The 24,143-nt window shown below is 31.3% G+C and overlaps 2 protein-coding genes across 7 annotated transcripts in view; both read right to left on the bottom strand.

Annotated features, from left to right (window-relative positions):
• The window catches only part of Ranbp16 (Ran-binding protein 16), a 105,015-nt gene extending 91,457 nt beyond the window's left edge, over positions 1–13,558 (bottom strand). For 5 of the 6 annotated variants that reach the window (XM_067273337.1, XM_067273334.1, XM_067273336.1 and 2 more), the window contains exon 1: positions 13,501–13,558. In XM_067273337.1, the coding sequence (XP_067129438.1) occupies positions 13,501–13,530 (30 nt within the window). In that variant the 5' untranslated portion in view covers positions 13,531–13,558. Of the gene's footprint in view, positions 1–13,019; positions 13,425–13,500 lie in introns of those variants that run through there. The other variant, XM_067273335.1, reaches the window with a different exon arrangement.
• Positions 13,559–22,384: 8,826 nt separating this feature from the next.
• The window catches only part of Ir25a (ionotropic receptor 25a), a 72,700-nt gene continuing 70,941 nt past the window's right edge, over positions 22,385–24,143 (bottom strand). Inside the window, exon 18 of the mRNA XM_067273342.1 lies at positions 22,385–23,194. Coding sequence (XP_067129443.1) covers positions 23,043–23,194 — 152 coding nt within the window. The 3' untranslated portion in view covers positions 22,385–23,042. The remainder of the gene's footprint in view (positions 23,195–24,143) is intronic.

Raw genomic sequence — 24,143 nt, 5'->3', positions numbered from 1 at the left:
CCACAGGGGAGAGGCAGGATTAAAGCTTCTATATACATTATCAAGACATGCCTAAATGGTTAGGAGTTGAAAGTTAAAATTTGGTACGCAGTTAGCGTACGTCACGAAAACGCACACTAAGAAGGAATTTTTCGAAATTCCTCCCCATGGGGGAGTGGGACAGGATTAAGTCTTAACACTTCCATCAACAATGGAAGTGTTAAGTAAATATGGAAGTGTGAAGTAACAATGGAAGTGTTAACAATGGAAGTGTTACGTAACAATGGAAATGTTAAGAGCCCAAACGATTAAGAGTTGAAAGTTGAAATTTGGTACATAGTTACGATACGTCACAAAAATGCACACTAAGAAGGGATTTTTCGAAATTTCTCCCCACGGGGAGAGGGACTGGATTAAGGCTTAACACTTCCATCAATAATGGAAGTGTTACATACCAATAGAAGTGTTAAGTAACAATGGAGAACAAGAGAAAGTGACGTGCAAGATTTACGGGCGCTGGAGGAAAAAAAAAAAGGAAAAGAATAATATGTTAGAACATATTTGATTTTCAAATGTAAACAGATTAGTTCGGTTTTTCTCAACTTTTCTTCTTTAGAACATTCGATGAAAATCGAACGATATAATCAGAACACACCGTGAAAATCGAACAACATAATCAGAACACGTCGTGAAAATCGAATGATATAATCAGAACACATCGTGAAAATCGAACGATATTAGAATATTCGATTCTCAAATTCTATCTTTCTTTAGAAATATTTAGTTTGTTGATGAAATTACTCTTTTTCTTCTGTGACTATAATGTAATAATCTTAATCTTCGCTATCGTCACTTTTGCCCAAGCAATGCCCGGCCTATCTGCTAGTTATAATATATTTGAGGTAAATGGCAACTCTGCTGCAGTAAATTCACCATAACTGGTTTATCAGAAATTTCATAAATGCAAATTAGATTATTTTTTAGATTTAGATTATATTTTAGTGCTTTTCTTATTTCTTCCTACAGCTAAAAAAAAAATGTGTTCAAAATTATATATATTATGGCTATAGCCCATGAATTGGATAAAGCAAGCAACAACTTATTAATTTTAAACTTTGGCTATATAAAGTGTACTTTATCCAAATCATAAGGAGATAAATGCTGACAGTATCCAAAAGTGAATGGATGAAGCAAGAATAAAATTTAGAATTCAAGCCTTATCTGGATAATGTGAATTGTATTCAGCATTGTTTGGATAGAGCTAAATATGGATGTTGCCTTTATATGGACATAACAATTTTGTTTTTTAGTCACTAACAGATAGTGGGAACAGTACCAATACTGCCATATGCTTAAAGCTAAATCTGGTGATATTTTGGTAAAATAACTGGCATCATTTATTTTTGTTTATCTCATTTTTAATGCAACAGCAAAATAAAGATTCTAGTTGATTTTAAAAACAAAATTACAGTAGAGCATTGATTATCCGACTTAACTGGGGACTGGGGTTGGTTGGATAACTGAAAAGTCGGATAACCGAAAAGTATGAAAAAATACATTATTAGTATAGTGTATTAGGTCTGATTTAAATACTAGACTCCCTTTCATGGTCGAGCCAGTGCTGCCAGCTAAAACATGCAAAAATTTAACAAAAATAATATTAAAGTAGCCAAGACATAACCAAATATTGTAGCGCCACATCACTAGTGGACATTTGAATTTGCCGACTAGAACGCGGTCGGTTAATCGGGGGTCGGATAATCGATGCTCTACTGTATTTCTTTATCCATCCAACTTGCATTGGAAACATTGCAGATTATCTGGCTAAGCAAATCCCTAAATTTTAATCAACTCCATCCAGCAAACAAAGCGATAATAAATACAAATATGTCACACTAACCTTGTATAGCTTTGTAGATAATATTTAGAACGTAACACTAACGTAACACACCATTTCTAGGGTCAAAAACAGGTGTTCTATAAATTTTTCTGGTGCGATAGCAGGCCTATTTGCCTACCCAAAATGCATAAACAAGGGATGGAATTAAAGACCTATCTTGGACAAAACCAACACACCCACCAGAAAAATAGAACAGAAGATCCACGTGCTCCTGGCTAAACATCTAGAAGTCTATCAGTTTGCGATTTCCAATTCCATACAAGTAATTGAAGCCATACAGAACTGTAAACCATCTGAAGAATTCTGGATCACTATTTTAGACTTTAAGGTGCTATATTCGTCAGTTAAACTAGAGCCCTGTTTCCGTGGTCTATGAGATTGGCTCGTGACTAAGATGGCAAACAATGCAGACCAAAGACAAATACTAGAACTATCACATATACTATGTTATACCTCATGCTTACAATTAGATGGGAAGATATTCCTTCAAAAAAGAGGGGTACCTATGGGTAGCCCACTGTCAGGGAAAAAGAAATAAAACATTTGTTTTAAATACTTAAGAAACTTTTATTATTTAGACTGGTCACTATAAATCAGTAAAACTTCTTACACATTTAGATAGTAAACTTAACTTTGGTTCGGTTTAACACTTGAGATAGAGATAATTAAACATTTAAGTTTAATTCAGATTATAATTATAATGTAATCTTTAAGTTAAATAATAGCAAAGGTAATTCTACTAATTAATTTATATTAATATATTATAATAATGTAACGACAGATAATCTGTGGCTAAGTGGCTATCAGTCTTACCAATTTTCTTATATAGGCTCTACATGTCAGTCTGTAGTTATTTATAACTGTTAGTAAAGTAGTAAGTAATTAGTAGTTAGTTATTATTATCACAATCAAGAATCACATACATTCATACCATCATATATCTAAGATACTGATAATCATTCATTTAATTAACTATTTAACTAACTAGGTAGTCTCAGTTTCTCACTAATTTTCACAATAAAATTGCCTAACCTAGCCACTAACCACTTATAGAATAAAATTTAAAAACTCTTACTTAATAGAATTAGAGTAAAAATTATAAAATATTAGTCTTGTCTTGAATAAAGTATTTTAAAGGATTAAATAAAATTAAATCAATCACTTCTGTTATTTTTTTGACTTTTCTGGAAGTAGGATCTCAAGAAACAAATGGTAGTGATGGTGTTGTCTCCCAACCTACTTCTTAATGAACTGCATATATACCCCGCTGCGGAGAAGGCCTCTACGTTAGTTGGTTTCAGGGTCATCAAATAATCATAAATCGTTCCATCATGTGATTCATTGATGTCACAACTGACTGTAAATTAAAATTATGCACCAGGACTAGTAGAGAAGTTATTTATTTTATTTAGCGAGAGCAAAAAGTCAATTGGCAATTAGATCAGTAGAGGCAAAAGGGTGGGCGATGCGGTGTACAGAGGGGATGTAACACGTGCCGCACTGAATGGTAACGTCACTCTCGCTGCTGAGCAATAGTGCATGTAGCAAAGCGACAACGCCGACAGCATAGACTTTTGAGCCATTATTTAGAAAGTTAATTGAGTATTTGCAGATCTGCAGCACTGGATCCACCACCTGGTGCTGGATCCATTAGACCAAAAAATGTGCTGGATCCAGCAATTGCAATCCCTAATCCCAATATACATCCCAGCCAACTCTAACGTTCCATACAACTACAAAATGGCAGCTTTTAGAGCATTTATCAGAAGGACCCACACACACTGTAGCAAAGAACAAGACAAATGGAGGGAAATAAGAAAAATAGCAGAAATTGCTGAAAATCATGGCTACAATAAAGACCTAATATATAGAATGGCAGATAAGCAAAAAAACCAACTCAAAGACCAATTAAATAGGATTCCAGAAAAGGATCCAAAACAAGATGCATTTCCCTATTGCAGGAATGGTGAACCGTTTTGAGTTCGCATGCCATATTGTAAGCATACTTAGCTTTAAAGATGTTAACACATGCCAAAGTCTTAGACTTCGAATAATGATATTTAAAGAAATTAAATGAATACGCTTTAATTCAAATAAATATAAAAAATCTGATTGAAAAAAGGACGATCAGGTGATAAACAGAAAGGACGATTGAAAAGGACAGAAATCATATGATACATTACATGCCAGATGATGTCTCTTATGTGCCACTTTGAGCGCGCATGCCATAGGTTTGCCACCCCTGCCCTATTGTATAGCTATAACATATGAGTGCCAGATACATTTGGCATGATAAGAAATGAGAAAGACCAGGCAGAAATTGAAAGGACACCAGGAATATATAAAATTCAACAAATTCCATAGAGACCTCATATATGTCGGATTTACAAAAAGATTGCTCAAAATGGACATTGAAAAAAAGAAAAGCAATACCACCTTAGCGATTTATGCCAATGAAAACAGCATTACACCTAATCTACAAGTGGCAATGATCTGACAAACCAGACACATAAACCAACTGCAAAATCTGGAGGTGTTAAAAATTTTTAAAGCGGATTGCAAAGGCCTGTCAATCAATTTTAAAGACAAAAAACAACTATTGAGAGCATGGCAGGCTATTTATGACGTAATGCTATAACAGCTGGCGCAGGTGCATGTCTTTTCAAGGTTTAAATTTTAAAATTTAAAAAAATAAATTTTGAAGATAAAAAGCATTGGAGACTGGAACATTTAAAAATTGGAATCAAACTTATATCGCACCAGAAAAATTTATAGAACACCCAAAGAAGACCATAGAAATGGGTTGAAAATGTTAGTGTTATATTCTAAATATTATCTGCAAAACTATATAAGGTTAGTCTGACATATTTGTATCCCTAAATTTTCTCTTCACTTTATTCAAAATGGGGTTGATAAGCCTGATTTTAAATTTGTTCTTGCTTAATCCACCTGGATTTTGATAATGTCAGATTTAGCCATTGTAAACTGAATAAAATTCAAAATATTTGAATTTTATTATCTTACTTGTAATTGTATCTAACTGTACTGTAATTATAATAAGAATAAATGAGGTAATTATAATTAAGTACAATTGTTATATTTTGAATGAATTACTAATATAATTTATATCTAGAAATACTTCTAAATCTAAATTTGATATTAATTGGCTTATGTTCAAAAAAAATTCTTTTTACTCATGAATGCCATTTAAATTTATATTTTTCTTTAATGGTGGTGTCATTCTTATTATCTTTAAAACACTGCTAAAAGCTGATGATAGTATGACAACTCAGAGACACCTTCCAGAAATAAATTTTGAAATGGATATAAATCTGCCATATTTGAAATAAGTTATCATTTCATATTATATGTAAAATGAATGCCTTTGATTTATGGAAACATATAATAACTGATAAAGATCTCTGAAATTGATCAAAAACATTTGTTTCAATGGAATGAGCATGGATAAAATATCAACAACCTGTACAATGATGATAACCTGATGCTAAAGATGGCTAAGAAAGGATATAATATTTTCCAGTATTGGTTATCAGAGTACATCACTCAGTTTCTTGGTACTGTACAAAAAAATAAAAACACGTGTATTAAAAGTATGTTTAACTTAAAACATTATTCTTGGTTATAATTATCTATAATGACAATTAATTTTTATTGATTAGTTCAGCTGATATAAGCTATAGAAGTAAAGTTTGTAGAGTTGAGAGGTTACTTTATGACAATATATAAAATATCTGATGAAAGTATAGGAAGTGAAATTGCAGAATTATGAGATGCAGACAGGAAAAAACATCCATATAACAGAGACTTAACCCAGAAGATTAAAAAAAAATAATAATAATCATCTAATTGTAATTACTTTCCTGACTTTTCTCTGTTACATATAACAGAGGGATAGTATGGTGATCAGTCAAAAAATTACCCCAAGATTTTAACATTCTTGGACATAAAACACCTTGAAACGTCAATACAAAAAAATTTTGGAGGTTATTTCTATATGTATGTATGTATGGATGTTAGTGTGTGTGTGCATGTGCATGCATAACTTTGTTCACCATGTTTGAAGCTTAATAATGTCTGTTCTTTTTGTCAAAAATTTCTGAAATTCTGCATGGAGGTTTGTTTACTAGGGAGATTGATGCTATTCAATTTTGGTGGTTAAAGATCAAGGGAGTGGAAAGATAATACAAATATCTTTCCACCCCCTTGATCTTTAACCACCAAAATTCTTGAATCATGTATATCTCCACCAAAAATCTTGAGTCATGTATATCTCCAGTAGGGTTGGATTTAATGGCAATTTTACTCGTTATTAGCATTTACAAATTTTTATAATACTCATCCCTACCCTCAAAATTAAGCTTTTTGTCATTTTATCAGAGATAAAAATATAAAAAGTTTTTTTAATAAAATATGATAACAGATAATGCCACTAAAATTTTAAATGTTGCCAGGAAAGTTGAGCAACTCATTGCTGGTTTATTTTTGAAGAGTTACTACTATGGAATTAGTGGACTCACTTTAAAAGGAACACTAATATAGTGAATTTTGCCATTGCCCTGGTAAAACACCACTGTTACAACATTAATTTTCACACAATGAAGTAAACAAAAATTTAACCAGAATTCATTAAACCAAACTGAAAAATTACCTTTACAACCCCCAAGAAATAACCTATTTCCAATAATGATTTTATTATCCATATTAAAAAGTATAAAACGCGAATCAATAATGTAACAAATGTTCTATTTTGAGTAGAACAGATTTTATTTTCCTAGTAAGCAAAGATGTATTTGACTTTCAATTGTAGAGCAATTCAAACATCTGGGTTTAGTTGACCATTCTACTGTACTCAGAAGATAGGGATTAAAGTTTATGGACAGCTATCCCTTTAAATTAATTTGGTCCCATGTAAATACATGCTAGTTTGCTTATCAGGGAATGCATACAGAGATGCCAGGCTTGACCACTTTGTGCTAAATATAGCTCCTTTTTTACTCTTTTGGCACAAAAAAATATTTTCTACTTTTTCAAAATTATTTGAAAAAGTAGAAAATATCTTCAACAGAAAAAAAAATCATGAATTTTTTCACTTTGTTTTGTTTAACCACTCTGATATTAATTTATGAAAATAAATTAATGTTCTAAATAAATTTAATTTTATTTAACTTTATGTAGTAAATTAATTCGAATTATTATAATTTAGTGATTTTGATTGCCTATAAATCCTTAACTCTGTAAAGCATATAACATTGACCTTGACTCTGAAAATCATTATTACAAATTTTGATAAAGAGAACTAACTACTGTTCCCTCAGTGATTCATATTAACACTGGGGTAACAGTTGTCGGTGGACCGAGAACCATTGGAGCAACCAACTTGCATTGGATAATGAGACTTGGGACTTGTGGGCAGCACATCTGCAATAATAACCATATCTGTGCAACTCCAAATGGACAGTTTTGTCAATGATTGCTACAAATCATACTCTGAAAGTTCTTTGGCAATGTCTGCAGCAATTTTTCTTCACAATTTGTACTAATGCTCTCTTCTCATGGTCAGAGAGTTTCCAAGGCCTTCCATGTTGGTGTGCAGGTTCGTATTCTTCAGTTTTTTCCATCGGTGAATAACGTTCATAATAGTGGATTCTAGAAATTCTAGAAGCCTGGAAACATTATGTACAGACTGATTACTGTGATAGTATCTAATAATCATGCTCCTAAAATCTATGAGCTCCTTACCATGTGGCATTTTGGCAAATACTAACCTTCAGAAGTGTAGCAAATGACCACAGCAGCTACATCTGATCATAATACAAGCAGAAGGAAACTTTCTGTACCATGATATAAATAGAACTTGTCCCTTTTTATCAGAGTATCTGAATACTTTTGTCCACCTAGTGTGTATCTGGCTTTGCAGTTTAATAAAAGAGTAGAGTATAAATTGAAAGTTTTTTGTAATTCAAAAAAAGTTTTAATCTTCTAGTACAAAAAACCAAATTTTTACATTCAAACACACTTTAGTAAGTTCATGAACAATGACATAGCAGATGTCCGACTAGTATTCCACTTCAACCACACATATAACAGTATATGAGATGTGACATTGTCAATAGCTTGACAGATTCTGTATCAGATCATTCAAGTTATGCACAGATGTATAATACACTTGATTAGTAACAAAATCCAACAGAAAAAAGTCCAGTGAGGTAAGAACCAGTTTACTGTCTAGGAGACTCCATTCAGAAATTGTTTTATCTAAATAGCAACAGGGAAGGAGCCACATCTTACTGAAAAATGGTGCTAGAAGGAAGTTGAGGTATAGCATAAGTTGCAGTATGTCTAAATAATTTGCTCATATTGCCATATTGTGCACATATGCTAGTAATCACAGTGCCAAGGTATGGTATTTCTCACGAATGGTCAAAATATCAACATAAAATACAAATTAACTTCCAGTCTGATATGAACACAATGCAAGTTATAAATTTTTTTTTATTAAACCTCTAAGCTGGACAACCAAAATATATTTATTTATTTCTCTCTAGTAAATTTTTACACATACTGATGGGTGGAAATTGTCATTATAATGACTTCCATGATTCCAAGAGTAGTCAAAGATGTTTTATACTCATGCCACTGACCATTTTGTTTATTATTAATAATAAATTTATATTTGATTCTTTATTCAACTATCCTCTGTCTTAGGTAATGTTAGAGCAATTTAAAAATCATAAATTATAAATGCTGCTTACCATCATAACTGCAAACAATGATATGGCCAAAAACACAAATTAAAACATAATTATGAAACTAAGAACAAAATTTCTTAAACAACACTGTGTAAATCATTAATAAGAAATGGTAACTCATCAATACAATAAAATTGGTTTTATAAATCAGTAAATTTATTAATCATTCTTATCTCATCTGTAACATATCACTTAAAATACCAAAAAAAAAAAAATGAAAATATACTAAAAATACAATAAACAAAATATTACTAAATTCCCAGCATATAATGAATGACATCTACTCTCAAAAAAAAAAAAAAAAAAAAAAAAATTGAATAGATAAAGAATTTGTAAAAATTTTAAAAAGAAAAAAACAAAATAAAATAAAAGGTAAAACATACAAATAAAAGCTTATTGTGAAAAAATAACTAAATTATTTTGAAAATAAATTGATAGAGGTGATACAAAAACAGTAAGTCAAGAAAAACATTCAAATGTATTAGAAATACTTTTTGTTAAGTACAGTAAGTCTCCGCTTAATGCTGTTTTGATATAACACAGTCTGCTTGAAGTCTAAAAAGAAAAAAAAAAGCTCAAAATTTACCCTTATTCAAATTATCTCGGCATTTCATTGATTCGTATATAATACGATTATTCTCAAACATGAACAATCAGCAAAAGTGGCAATTCAACGCAGTACTGTACTTTCCCTAAACTTATGTTTGTTTGCTGCAATTTTGGAAAAAATATAATATAATGGATGCCATAGGCTATATTGACTTCACTTGGCAAGAATTAACTGATAAATGCATGAACGAAGTGTGGAAGAAGTTGTGGCTGAAGGTATCCAAGAATTCTCAACGAGAAGAGCCTATCGCTGAATTGTTAGGTTGACCAAATTGTCAACTTAATCGATACAGTAGAACTAGCAGATGTAGATGAGCAGGATATTGAGGAGTTATTGCAGATTTTCTGGTAAGAGCCTTACCAATGATGACCTTCAAAAACTGGTAGAACAAAGAATTCATGTAGAACTGGAAAATAGTGTGGTTCTGAAAATGAAGAACCCTAAGAATTTCTCTATGGATTTCCTTAGTAAAAGTTTGGTAATGATAACCGAAATCATTGATCAAATTGTAGCGAATGATCCAGATTTTGAGAGGAGTGCAAAAGCAAGACGAGGTGATCTGGGTGAGATCCCTTGCTACCAACATTTGCTTAACGAAAGAAAAAGAAAGCAAAAAATGACACTGGACAACTTCATCACAAAAAAAAAAAAATCAAGAATTTCAGGAGAGCCAGGACCTTCATCACAACAATTAACTATATCTTTCTGTGTGCTTATGTATGTGTGTTATTTAACATATATTATGAAAATTAATATAAAAATAACTTAAAATTAAAGTAAAATCTATTTATTTTTGGTTGGGTGTTCGCCTTTCCCTATTTACGCTGTGTTAAAATCACTTCGTTTACCACTGTTTTGTTTAGCACCTTGTCATCTATGAACACATCCCTGCGTTAAGCAGGGTCTTACTGTATAATAATCTTACAAAATCAATCATTTCAAAAATCAACTTTATAGTTATAAAAATAGTCTGTTGTGTCTTCTGGTACATGGGCTCTATAAAAATTATTTTCCAAGTTACTAGATTCTTTACAGAACATTAAACAGATCTATCGAACAAATGATTAAAATTTTCATAATAATCCATAAAAACAAGTATATTATGTATGTATATATATTTTTTTTTTTATATACACTATATATATAGTATATTTTTTGTTATATTTATAACAAAAAATTGTCAGGAACAACAATAACCAATGGAAAAAGACATTCCATTCTAATTAGTTTTTAGAATTAATAAAATGAATACGCCAACTTTAGATTTCATTTGCTTCTCTTTATAAGGTTTACGTTAACCTTGAAAAGAAAAAGCTGTATGATCCTGTAAGACACAAGGGTACACTGACTCTGCTATTATCATATGATAAATGTGGTAATGATGCTGAAAGACTAAGCAGAAGGAAACAAAAAGAATTATTTACAGACAATTGAAAAGACTGATAACAAATTTATGGTATATGGTAAATATAAAAAATAAATAATTTAGAAATTTCTGGCGGTTTTGAGCAATGCTGTCCGATGTTTCCAGATTGGAAACATCGGACAGCATTGCACAAAACGCCTTCAGTTCTCAACATCATTTCTGACTTTTCTGCTGGAACTTGCCAAGTGATGTCATGAAATTTCTAAGTGTGTGGTGCACGGAATTCCCACTGCATAGAAGCTAGACATTTTGCTGATTTTCCTGAAGTGTGATGTGTGATCAATTTCACACTGCATGTTGAAACAAGCAGATTAGAGTTCTTATTGCCATTTGCTATTGTCAGTGTTATATTTTTTTATTGCAACTTTAATAAAAATATCACCAAATGGTGATTTTGGCACTAAGCAACACAACCCACATATATATAGCTCACCATTTATAAATATCATTTATAGCCAAATATATTTCTCTTTTTATACTATATGTAATTAAACTTTTCTTAATAAAAACAAAAAGTATCCTACAAAATTAATCTAAAATATTAGCAAGCACAGCAACCATTCATACTTTATCACTATTTCATCAACAAGATCTCAAAATTTAGTCATGTTCAGGTTAGAGCACTAATGCACACTAGAGTACACTAAGTCATTCATATTGACACCCCATAAAACTGGTGTGCATTCAGGTTGATGCCAGACTCATGCACAGGATTTTTAAAAAAAGTAGGGTTAACAAAACACATTATTTTTCATAATGTAGTTTACTCAAACCTTTAAAAATGCAGTATAATTTTAATTTTCAAATGATTTCAGTTGTCTTAAACAACCTACCACAGAATATTACCACTCAAAAGTGGGTATACTTGAATTAAAACTACTAAGAAAACCTAAAACCCAGCAATTTTTTAATAAGTGCTAATGTTTTTGCCCATGTTGAACAGGCATCATTAGGCAAACTAATCTCCCAGCTGATGCCTGTTCAACAAAGGCAAAAACATTGCACTTATTAAAAAATTGCTGGGTTTTAGGTTTTCTTAGTGATTTTGACCTTCCTTAGGATGGAAAGAAACAAATTACAATTTAAAAATAACAGCAAAAGCTGGAATATCCTCTATTGGTAGTACTGTGGTTTATGACAAATGCAGTTTTGCTGATAAGTATAATGTAGTTTATTCATTTTTACTATATATCTGTTTAGAGTAACACAATACAGTAATCCAAAAAGAAATTGAACAAATACAAAATACATACAATATACTGTATCATTAACATAGTAACCTTTTTCTGTTTGAATTCCCAAATGGCAAGGTTAAACCCTAAAACCTTTATGTGCTCGCTCTTGGTTAATACCATCTTGTGAGAACAAATTTTGCACTGACAAGCACTGATTTTCATTTCAGTGCAGTTTAAGGCAATTAGAACACTCTAGGATGGAGTATGTTCCAACCTGAATGCAACTTGATTAACAACTTTTGAACTAGCAAATAATAGTGAGCATAATTAAGTAAAGCAATATTGGAAGCATAACAACAAGATATGCAAAAGACAAGAGTCTCTAGTAAAATATATATGATTGGTAACCATACACACAAACTAAGATCACACATGAAAAATGTATTTGATATGTTTGAATCCTACTCACAAAAGAAATAATAAATTAATGAATATAAAGCAAAACAAATTACTTTTATATTGAAATATACTTCCAATGATTTCATGATCATCAATTAACCTTCCACACCTTTAGAAACATTACTAATGCAACAAAAAAATATATCTAATACAATGGATATAAATATATTCATATAAATATTTATACAAATAGATAAGCTCTTTTTTATATCTTAAAACAAAAGCTAATTACAATAAAATTATACGTTTATCCCACGTAATTTTATTGTAGTAAATCATTATTTAACCAACGTGTAATAATTATATGGCGTATAAATTGTATAATGTAACTTAATTTTGCAAAATACATTTAAATAATAATTACTTGAACTATTAAAATAATATATCCCAATTTTGCTAAAATCACATCACTTAAATATATGTTTTTATAAATGTAATTATTCATTATATTAATATTTACAACAAAACAAATGTAAAATAAGTACATAATAAATATATATGAGAGTGTAGTAGTAGAAATTGAAGTTATTGTTTTCTTCACATTTATATTATAAATGTGCTGAAAAATTAAAAAGAAATAAAGCTTAAACTTTATAAATAGATAAGAGAATATGCATTATTATATTTTAATGCTGTGTAACAGAAGCATATTCTTGAATAAAACAGTAGAATTTACTATTAATTTTCTGAGTATAATCACCTCATATAAATGATGATTCATAAGGCTATCAAATCTTTGATTAAGCCTAGAAAATTCACAGAATAAATAACACTTCAATAATAATTTATATGTATAAAAACATGATTAGAATTTTGTACATTCGTTTAACTGTTTGAAAAATGGTAAAAGTATAGAATTATAACGAATATTACAATGATCAAATGTAAGAAAATGCAGAGGAATTCGTCGATTCTTCAGTAATCATTGCAAAGAAAAGAAACTAGCGTTACCGTAGCAACCGAAAAGAAATAACATCTTATTTAGGCTTAACGGATCACGCCGGGTTGTTTACTTTAAACAACGGTTGGCATAAGCTTTACTTTGCTTATAAATATTATTATATTTTATATATTTGGTATCTGTATGTATATTCTGACTGTTACTGAAGTGGTGTCGTTTTTTTATTTTATTTTCTAAAAAAAAATATTTAAATAAATTCTTCTTCTTAACAACGACGTACCTGCTCATCCGCCATTTTCCCGTCTGTCATTCAGTAGTGTAGACTCGTTACACTAGAGGTGTGTATCGCTTAGTATTTTCGATTAAGAAGTTAAACAAATAAAAAAATAATAATTATTAAAATTAAAAAAAAATTAAATGGTTTGGATTTTAAATAATAAACATTTATGGTAGATGTTTTCAAATTTTTTTTTAGTTTGTATGAAATTATAGATAGTTAAATAATGTAATGTAATCAGTGTAATTCAGAATTAATAAGTTCAAAAATTTTATTATTATATTTAATCGTGTTTCAATTGTAGCGAATTTATATATAAATATGAATGAAGAGTTGCGTTGTCTTTTACGTGTAGCTGCGATATTTTCTGAAACTAATTAAAAATTGCAATTAGGTTTTGATAGTATGATAAATGAAATAGTCTTTATATAAACACGAATAACCTAATTATTTCTTTTCTATAAGAAGTTTATGAAGTAAATAGAAGAAAATTATTAAGCTATATATGCATACATTTTTGTTTTTAAGTTGAACTCTTTTTATTCTTTGGCCGCTAAAAGAATTTATTCGTATTCTTCATGAGTTTGGCCAGATCAACAATAAAGATCATCCTTCTTTATGTTAGTCTGGTAAAACCCATCCATTCAACAGCATCAGTTTGATGATGAAAGATGAAACTTGACACAGGACCACATTAACGCGTGGGCATATCCAGCCTAGACCGGGCTCTCGCCTGGCCGAGCGGTAAAGGTGGCAGCCTACCGCTCTGGGGGACCCGGGATCGAATCCGAACGGGTCGAATAATCCCCAGGAATTTTTCGGGGGGTGGTCCGTTCGGATATGTCGGGCCCCGTCCCTCACCACCCGGTCGCCCCATTGTGGGCCTGGCCGAACCCATAATGGGCCTACTAAAAGAGGCCCTCTTAGTGCCCACAGGGCGGAAAGAGTTAAAAAAAAAAAAAAAAAAAAAAAAAAAAAAAGACCGGGCTCTCGCCTTCTTCGGGATCTCATTTTACTGCGCATTACTAATATTTTTGTTTTGTATGTATATTTACATAATGCATCTAAAGAAGCTGGACCAGAAGACTAAAAATTATTAACATGACAAGGCCGGATGGGCGAGCGGTTAAAATGGCAACGTACCGCTCTGGGGGACTCGAGATCAAATCGAATAGTCCCCAGGAATTGTTCGGGGGATGGTCAGTCGAATGTGTCGGGCTTTGTCCCTCATCAGCCGACCGCCCCATTGTGGGCCTGGCCGAATCCTTAATGGACTTGCAAAAAGAGGCCCTTTTAGTGCCCAAAGGACAGAATGAGTTAAAATAAATTATTTAAACAATAAAAATGTATTTTTTTTTTTTAACATTTAAAACTTTTCTTTAAATTTGTGTAGCGAGAAATTGCCAAATTTTGTATAGATTGTGATAAAAATTAAATTTTTAACATTCTATGTGAATAGATAATAAATACAAATGCATAGAATTGATCTAAATACTAGTAAATTGTATTTATGCAAATTCTTACGTAAGTTCTCTACACGTATAATAAATAACGCGAGAAAGGCCTACAGATCATAGATAAAACACTTCAATATTGTTGTTAACTCCCTTTTTTTTTTAGTAAAAATATTAAAATTTATTCGAAATATTTACATGTTCTTTGAAGAATGCAAACATTTCAAAGCACATTTCAAAGCCTAATTGTATGAACACATTAGTTTGAAACACTCTTATTAAAAACGATAACATGCTAATTTTGAAAATTTTTTATTGAAACAGTTCATTTTAAAAAAAAGTTTCAAAATGCATATTGTCTTAAAAATGCATTTTGAAACTAAAACTGCATTTTGAAAAAAAAAAGAAAAAAAAGTGCTTTATGTGCTAAGAGAAGTCAAACCTCATAAAATTTCATGCAAATGATCGATTTTAAGCGGGGCGAACACTATAAGACCCTCATCAGCCATACATGTGTATGGCTGATGAGGGTCTTATAGTATTCATGTATGGCTGATGGGTATCGAAATGCATACCAGTAATAAAGTTTCGATGGTAGAAGTGTCATCTTAATGTTACCAGTAGCAATGTGATAAGTCTCCGTTATCTCTACTATTGTATTTGAGATATTATTTTCAACAATTTTTCGAGAGAAGCTCCTTTATGATGATGCCTAGTGTTTGTTCTCTTCACAAACATTGTAAAGCAGCAAAATCATCTCAATATGCGTTTTTGCTGGCTGAATTGAGTCAAAATACTACCTGGTGGTGTTCGAAGGTTGGGCTTGTGCTGTTCGCTATTCACCTCGTGGTTGTTCTGTTTTGACCATGGAGCTATAATACTGGAGCGGCAGTCCCTGATAATCAAATGAAACCAATACATGCGCGTGCAGGACGTGACCTTTTGAACGTGGAAGAAACACAGTAAGCTCATTTCTTAAAGTTGTAATTCAACGAAGTATTTCGCCTTTTATTTATTTATTAAGATTTTTGATTAACTCGAACGCTTTACTCACCTCTATGTACATTTAAAAAAAAGCTTTAAAATTAACAATAGGAAATAAATTGTATAGTTAATAAAGAAAACATGTTTTAAACTTCTTTTATTTAACTGACACGATACACTACTTGTATCCCAAATAAAACGCACCGTATTGTAGTGCTATATGTTTACTATACATGTAAATTTACTTTTTTTTAGTTAAATACAGATAGGGTATTGCAAAAAAACCAGTCTGTTATGAGAATTTTCTTTAATTAAAAAATAACTTTTATATAATTAATTAATCATAATTAAATTTTTATGGTGTCATCTGTTATGAGATTTTGTTATAAAAACATTCTATATTTTTATTATTGAATGGCAAAAACCTTAATTTGAGGGTAGTGATAAATGCTAATACGTACTGTACAACATCTTCATTAAGTCCGATTCCTAAGCCAAGCGGTTCCTGAACGTTGCGAGTTTGGGTACGCGCCTGGCCTAAGATGGACTGGCCACGTGAAGTTTTCCGGATTTTCTCCACGTCTGCAACGTCTGAATAGGGGCTAGTTACTCTTAAAAAGATCTCACGGAAGACATCCCTTAGATAGATCACCCAAGTGTTGCGTTTCATAAAAAACAAACAAATTAGACCCCACCGAAACCTGCACGATCTTTCACCACCAAAATTTAATAGCATTAATGTCTTATACATCAACTATTATGCAAAATTTTGTTTCTTAACCTTCACACCATCCTGAGATATTAAACGAAATATTGATAGAAGCCAAAACACACACATATCCACGAAATTTTTTTCCGTTTGTTTTTTACTTTTTTGGGTTCAGGAGGTGTCATAACATGGAGATTTTCGAAAAAACTTGGTGGATCAAATTTGGCACGATTCCAATACTTTCCGTTGTTATACATACATAACAGCCGGGAAAGTAGTAAATTGATAGTATTTGACTGCTTGATGTTCTCTCAATTGGTTGTATGTTTTTTGGAACAAAGCATAAAATTGCTATTGAGAACTTACCACACAGGAACATTCTTCTTGATGAAAAAAGTGGATTTTTATGTTCTATTTTTTACAAAGGACATGCGTGTTTGATGTTAAAAACGTGTTTATCAAAAGGCTCGTGGATTTCATTTTAATGTAATTTTATTTTTCATGCGATTTTTTCACTACTGAATTCCATGTTTTTCGAATCATATTTTGCTTATTTTTGTTTCATTATGAATTTTCGCTCTTTTTGTCACTGCTCATAACTGTTGTTAATAATGTCTCTAATTAAAAATTAATCCGAAAATGCGCCATTTTAATATTTTGATAAATATCAAATCTTTAAACCCGACGGATTCTTCCACCATTCCTTCGGACTCCTTTCTGTCCACTCCCGTCTTACGTCCAACGTCCATTCCGGAACTTCGAGATATCGCCGCTCCAGATAATGGACGAAAGATGAGGCGCTGTCGTCCGGAGTTATGACGACCACCCGTTTGACGTCGGGTGTATGCCACTCTTCCTCCGCATCTTTTTCGGAATCACCCGTATTACACGAGGCGAAGACGAAGCACCATCCTCGGGCTCGGCATGGCCCGAGATGTGCCACTCCTTCAATTCTTTGAGATTATCCATTCTGAAAAGAAAAACGAGCGAATGTTGTGAAAACATAACTTGCATTTAATTAAGAAATACAGTAGAGCATCGATTATCCGACCCCCGATTAACCGACCGCGTTCTAGTCGACAAATTCAAATGTCCGCTAGTGATGTGGCGCTACAATATTTGGTTATGTCTTGGCTACTTTAATATTATTTTTGTTAAATTTTTGCATGTTTTAGCTGACAGCACTGGCTCGACCATGAAAGGGAGGCCAGTATTTAAACCATGCTTAATTTTTTATTTTGTCTTTATTTTGTGGAAAATAAAGAAATAATTTTTCACGATACAATAGCGACGATTATTATTTTTAAAAAACTTTTTGTTAGGCTTAACATCGTTAAAAATTCAACGCAAAGCAACATACAACGGATAAAAATTCAACATGCGATAGGTTTTTTTTTTTTAACTCTTTCCGCCCTGTGGGCACTAAGAGGGCCTCATTTATAAGGCCCATTATGGGTTCGGCCAGGCCCACAATGGGGCGATCGGGTGGTGAGGGACGGGGCCCGACATATCCGAACGGACCACCCACCGAAAAATTCCTGGGGATTATTCGACCCGTTCAGATTCGATCCCGGGTCCCCCAGAGCGGTAGGCTGCCCACCTTGATCGCTCGGCCATCCGGCCGTCCTAACATGCGATAGGTTAATAGCGATATACTAATAATGTATTTTTTCATACTTTTCGGTCATCCGACCAACCCCAGTCCCCAATTAAGTCTGATAATTGATGCTCTACTGTATTTCTATTCTAATCTGAATTGCAAATTTCTAATGCAAAAAATGATTGTTTTAATTCCGTAAATATTATAATAAAATCTCCATTTATTATAATGTATATAATAATTTTAATCTTTTCGACGATTTTTAATGTTTGATAGAGAAATTAGTTTATAAAAAATTGTACTATTCTGTTAACTGCCGTAACACAAAACATCTGTGAAAAGAGAGAAAACGAGACGACGAATGAACTCGAATTATCGTCTCTCGTCCATTATCTGGAGCGGCGATATCTCGAAGTTCCGGAATGAACGTTGGAGACACGGTCACGTAAGACGGGACTGGACAGAAAGAAGTCTGAAGAAATAGTGGAAGAATCCGTCGAGCGTAAAACGCGTTGCTGGAAAAGGTTGTTTTGCTGCTTGTAAACATAAACCTCTTCTCTGCTGAGGCCTTTTTGCACGGATTTCGACTTCCCACTGAATGTGACACAGCCACCCGGAAGTGGCTTTCCCTCGGCTACGACTTAATCAACTGGATTTGACTTTCCATCCCAATTTTTACGGACGGATACTTCGTCACGATTCGAGATTTGTTCTCCCACTTCGGTTAGAATGCATAGAACAACGACAGTGAAAATGAAACATCAAGCAGTGTTCTCGTATTTAATTAAAAACTGTTTAAACGACTATAACTGGCCAAGGCAATTTATAATATTTCGACCGGTGTTGTACTAGTAAAACAATTCACCACAGAATAATGCACTACGGGAGAAAACCATTTCCATGTTAAACTTTAACCAAACACACCTTGTAGTTGATATGTGTTCAAACCAGAATTATAATTACTTCAACAATTACATTTGTACGTGGAATTTTCACGATTGTATATAAATTTTTATATTTAATAAAACTTATTAAATTTCATACTAACTGTTTGACGATTCGATATTTATCAAAATATTAAAATGGCGCATTTTTGGATTAATTTCTAATTAGAGACATTTTATTAATAACAATTATGAGCAGTGACGAAAAGAGCAAAACTTTATAATTAAACAAAAATAAGCAAACTATGATTCGAAAAACATGGAATTCAGTAGTGAAAAAATCGCATGAAAAATAAAATTACATTAAAATGAGATCCGTGAGCCTTTTAATAAACACGTTTTTAACATCCGCAGAAAAATCCTTGAAAATCCAACAACGAGTTGCTTAACTTTTCCGGCAACATTTGATGGCGCCATCTGTTATAATATTTTATTAAAATCTTTTTACATTTTTAACTATTATAAAATAGCAATAAACTTAATTTCGAGGGTAGGGATGGGTTTATAATAAAAATATTTTAAAAAATTGTAATGCTACTAACGAGTAAAGTCGTGATTAAGTTCGACGCTATTCCAGATATGACACACGATCCCCTTTATCCCTGACGTATTAAGTTTTCTAACGCCTCTTACTCCTACTGACGGCGCTGAGATCGCTGTTCTATCGCTTTTCTGCTAGATTTCAATGGCTGTTTACGTACTACATAAGGGCTTTAATTAATATGTAAATACTAGTAGCCCGGGCGTCCTCTAGTGGGCGTTCTAGCAGCAATGGTGTCATTCCGTGGTATAAATAATAAATTCCTATTACAAATAAAAATAATAATATACTGAATTTCTCATGGCGTACCCTACTAAAACGAAGTCAAAAATGCAAAAAAAAAAAAAAAAAAAAAAAACCGCATCTAATAATAATATACTGAATTTATCGTTAATTTAAATAATAGCTAGAGACCCCCTAGTGGCTGTTCTGGGCATTCCGTTACAGATTACAGATAAGCCGCATTTCTTTATGCAGCGCTCGAGAAGCGCTTTACAGAGAACACACGGAAACTGGTTTCTAATTGGTCAATACTGCTCGTGACGTCATTTTGCTACACTCTCGCTGCATAAAGAAACGCGGCCATATAAAAACACGCGGTCAATAGGCTATATTATTAGATTTAAATAAATTTATTGTTTTGTAATATTTATTTGAAATGCATTAATGGTTCTTAACTGATTTCTCGAAGATAGCAATTAATTTTGCAGCAAAAATTAACTATAAACAATATAGGCCTACACTATATATAGTAACCTATATAAAGTATATTGTACATAAAATTTATTTTTAGAGTAAAAAGAGATAACATTTGTTATTACAGTTTTCACATTTTGAATATTTCGTGGTTAGATAGGTAACATTTTTATATATTTTCTTAAAATATATAGAAATTTTATTTTATTATTATTTTAGTTTATTTAGTTCAGTGTTTTCAAATGAGAAAGCTTATTATTTATTCTCTTAAAATCACATTACATGTTCTGAATTAAAATAAAAGTAACTTTTTTACAGAAATTTTAATTGTGATTTACAATTTTGTTAAATCTTCAATCCAGAAATAATATAAATTTCCTGTGAGAACAAATGGAAGTTGTTTCTATAAAATTTTAAGTTTTTAAACTCAGGTTTTTGTTCATGGAAAGATACATATATGTTTAATTACTACATAATATTTTTCATAACTTTATATAATATTAGCCCAACAGAAAGTATGAAATAATTAAAAATCATCAGGTGTAAGATTTGTTTTTACATAATGCAGCTATCTTTTGAGATTTGGAGGTTAATTTATCATCTAGTTTTGTCAGATTTCCCATCGTTAATCATAGATATCTGTAATTATTTATTGTCAAATTTATCAAAAATGACTTTGAAAGATAAGTATATTTTGTATTTAATTATTTAATAATATTTTTTCATTTACACTTTTTTTTTCTATAGATCTATTTATCTAGAAAAACAATACATCAGTAGTTAATTAGCAATAAAGGCATTATATATAACATTTTTGTATGCTTGTGTCAAAAAATTAAATTACCTTATAAAAAAAGTCGATCTAAAAGTAATAATTATCCACAAAGTCTCAATAGTAAGTGATTATAGAATAAACTGAGATCATCCCGTAATCTCAACCACACTATTTGTGTTTATATTAATTAGTAAAATATTCTTTAGACTCAAAAATTTGTTTGTATTTGCTATTCCAAAGGGCTTTTCCGTAGTAATCGTCGACTGTAGGCCACCTAACAGGAACGACTGTCATTGGTAACTTTTTTGCGGAGTTGCAAGACCAGTAGAATATACATAGTGGTACGGAGCCACCATTAAGAGACGATTTATTCGTTGCATTGATACTTGTAGGGTATTTCATCAAGCGGTTTTTTACTTCTATATGTATTGTAATAAATAATAAGTGTGTTATTAATATTTAAACTGTTTATGTAGACTTCAAAGAATCGGTTTCGACATTTCGGCACGTATTTATTTCTAAAATTACTTTATAAAACAGCATTAACAGTATAATATAATAAATCAAATATATGCTGCTTTCTGTTTTTAGGGATCCGATATAACGGTTCATATTGAAAAAGTCTTTAGATCAAAGTATCAGTGTTTTTTCACTTTTATGTAGTGTTGTCTCACCATTGAAAGGCTTTTAGACATGATTGTCTTATACTCTGTTATAGTCACTGTATGATTTAAAGTTTGTGCTAGAGAAATTAAAAGCCAGTTTGCAATGCACTATGATATTGAAACTACTCGCAAATCTAACTTTGTAGTTGTAAAACTCTTTTATACTTATATTTCAGGGAGTGCGTACACACCCTCCCATCCTCTGGATCCGTCCCTGTTTTATTGCAATCTTTCAATTTTTTTGAGTTAATGGTAAGTTTTTTTTTATCATTGTTTTAAATATTCCGTATGAATATAGGCCTATAACAGAATTTTAAGTGTAAAATATGGCTTATTTATTATTATTTGTAAAAATCATGTATTTTTAAATCGCATCGAATAACACTACAAATTGCTGTCATGCACAGGCCTAAGAGATCAGAAAAATATAATTATGAACGTTAAAAGCCTATTAATTTTGTGAGATATTGACAAACTTAGAAATCAACTAGCTTAAACAACAATATAAAAATTAAATATTTAAATAAAACAGTTTTATTAGTCATTTAAAAGCATTCATACAGCATTTTTAACAATAGCATTTTAACATGAAAATAAATATATATTATAAATATACTTTACAATGAAATTGCACAGTTATAGTCAATTGTACTTTTTAATTATGCGTGAGTAAATGTTTTAAATTATTGAATTGCATATTAAAATCACATTAGTTCATACTATGGGTGAATAAGGCTGCTCTATGAGGTACTGTACTGTACATATAACATCGTTTACTGGAGCTCTATCAATAGGAAATTAATAGAAAACATCTAATTTGCAAATTTTATGTTTGCAGTGATGAATAACATATAAATATTAGATAACAATTGCAGTATTTATATTGATATATTCTGTTAGGTGAGATCCATTTTGTTATTAATTGGATGGAATTGTTAAAAATCACTTTCAAAAGTATGTATCTGAAATATCACATTTTACAAGAATATTGTAAATTTTATTTGTATTGATATGAAATATATTTTACACTATATTATACTATATTTCTGTAATAAAGCGTTTTATTAACTGGTAATAATGAATAAATTCCTAATGAAAAGTTATTTATTGTGATTATAATGAAAAAATAAACATTTATATTAGCGTAACATATAATTCAAAATATCAGAAAATTTCTTTAACGTTTTATATTTCTAGTTGGATCGTTGTTGTAATCTTTGACAGCAACAACTCTGGTTCCAGATCTCTTTTGTTTGTAATACCAATACTCGAAAATCAATGTGATGCAAGAGAGTACAATTCCGATGAAAATTACAATAAATACTCCACCTATTAATTAAAGAAGTGTTATATTTTTCATAAAGATAAAAAATCAAAGTTTTTTTTATAAAATTATATTACTAACAGTAGCGTAGCGAGGGGGACATGAAGATAATAGTAACTATTCGTAATATATTATAAATATTTTAAGGTAGGTACTACATTCTATTATTATTTGTATTATATTCTTATTACGAGTAAATTCTATATATTATATTACTACAATATATATGTTTATGGAAGGGGAGGGGCGCCAATAGTGTGGTGCCCCGGGCGCCAGTTACGTTCGCTACGTCACTGATTACTAAAATAATTTCATAAACTTAAAATAAACAATTTTACCATTCTTGAATAGAACAGGCAATAAATTTTTTTTTTCAATTTTTACAATGTAAAAATTATTACAAAATTGGTTTTAAAAGAAGAAATCTGTGATGATCATGACGTGTCATTATAGATTTCTTGTAATATATTGTATTGTTTGTAATACTGTTATATATGGTTTGTATGGATAACCTTGGTAAGTTTTTATTGAGCGAAGGGACAAAATACGCTTCAAACATTTTCAAGAAAATCGAAATTAAAAACTTCAGAGAGACTTATGAGTAAGTTTTGCAAAACTTATCATAATCACATGGTTTGGTAGGACTGTGCTTTATTCGTACTGTACTTAGTGGATTGCTGGTTCGCATAACGATGAGTGAAGTTTTTTCAAAACAATTTTTCAAATTTTTTTTTCAAAACAATTTTTTTTTACATAAAATACAGTCATTATTACATGGATTTCAGGGATCGCGCTGCATAGGGCCAAAATCACTACTTGGCGATATTTTTACATTACATATTTTTATATTATATATAGTACTTTTTTTTAAACTCTTTCCGCCCTGTGGGCACTAAGAGGTTCTCTTTTAGTAGGCCCATTATGGGTTCGGCCAGGCGCACAATGGGGCGACCG

Source organism: Centruroides vittatus, unplaced genomic scaffold (genome assembly GCF_030686945.1).
Source record: "Centruroides vittatus isolate TY-2023 unplaced genomic scaffold, ASM3068694v2 contig_474, whole genome shotgun sequence".
Taxonomy (NCBI): Eukaryota; Metazoa; Arthropoda; class Arachnida; order Scorpiones; family Buthidae; genus Centruroides; species Centruroides vittatus.
The sequence above is the reverse complement of the archived record's forward strand: the minus strand, read 5'-3'. Positions and strand labels throughout refer to the sequence as shown.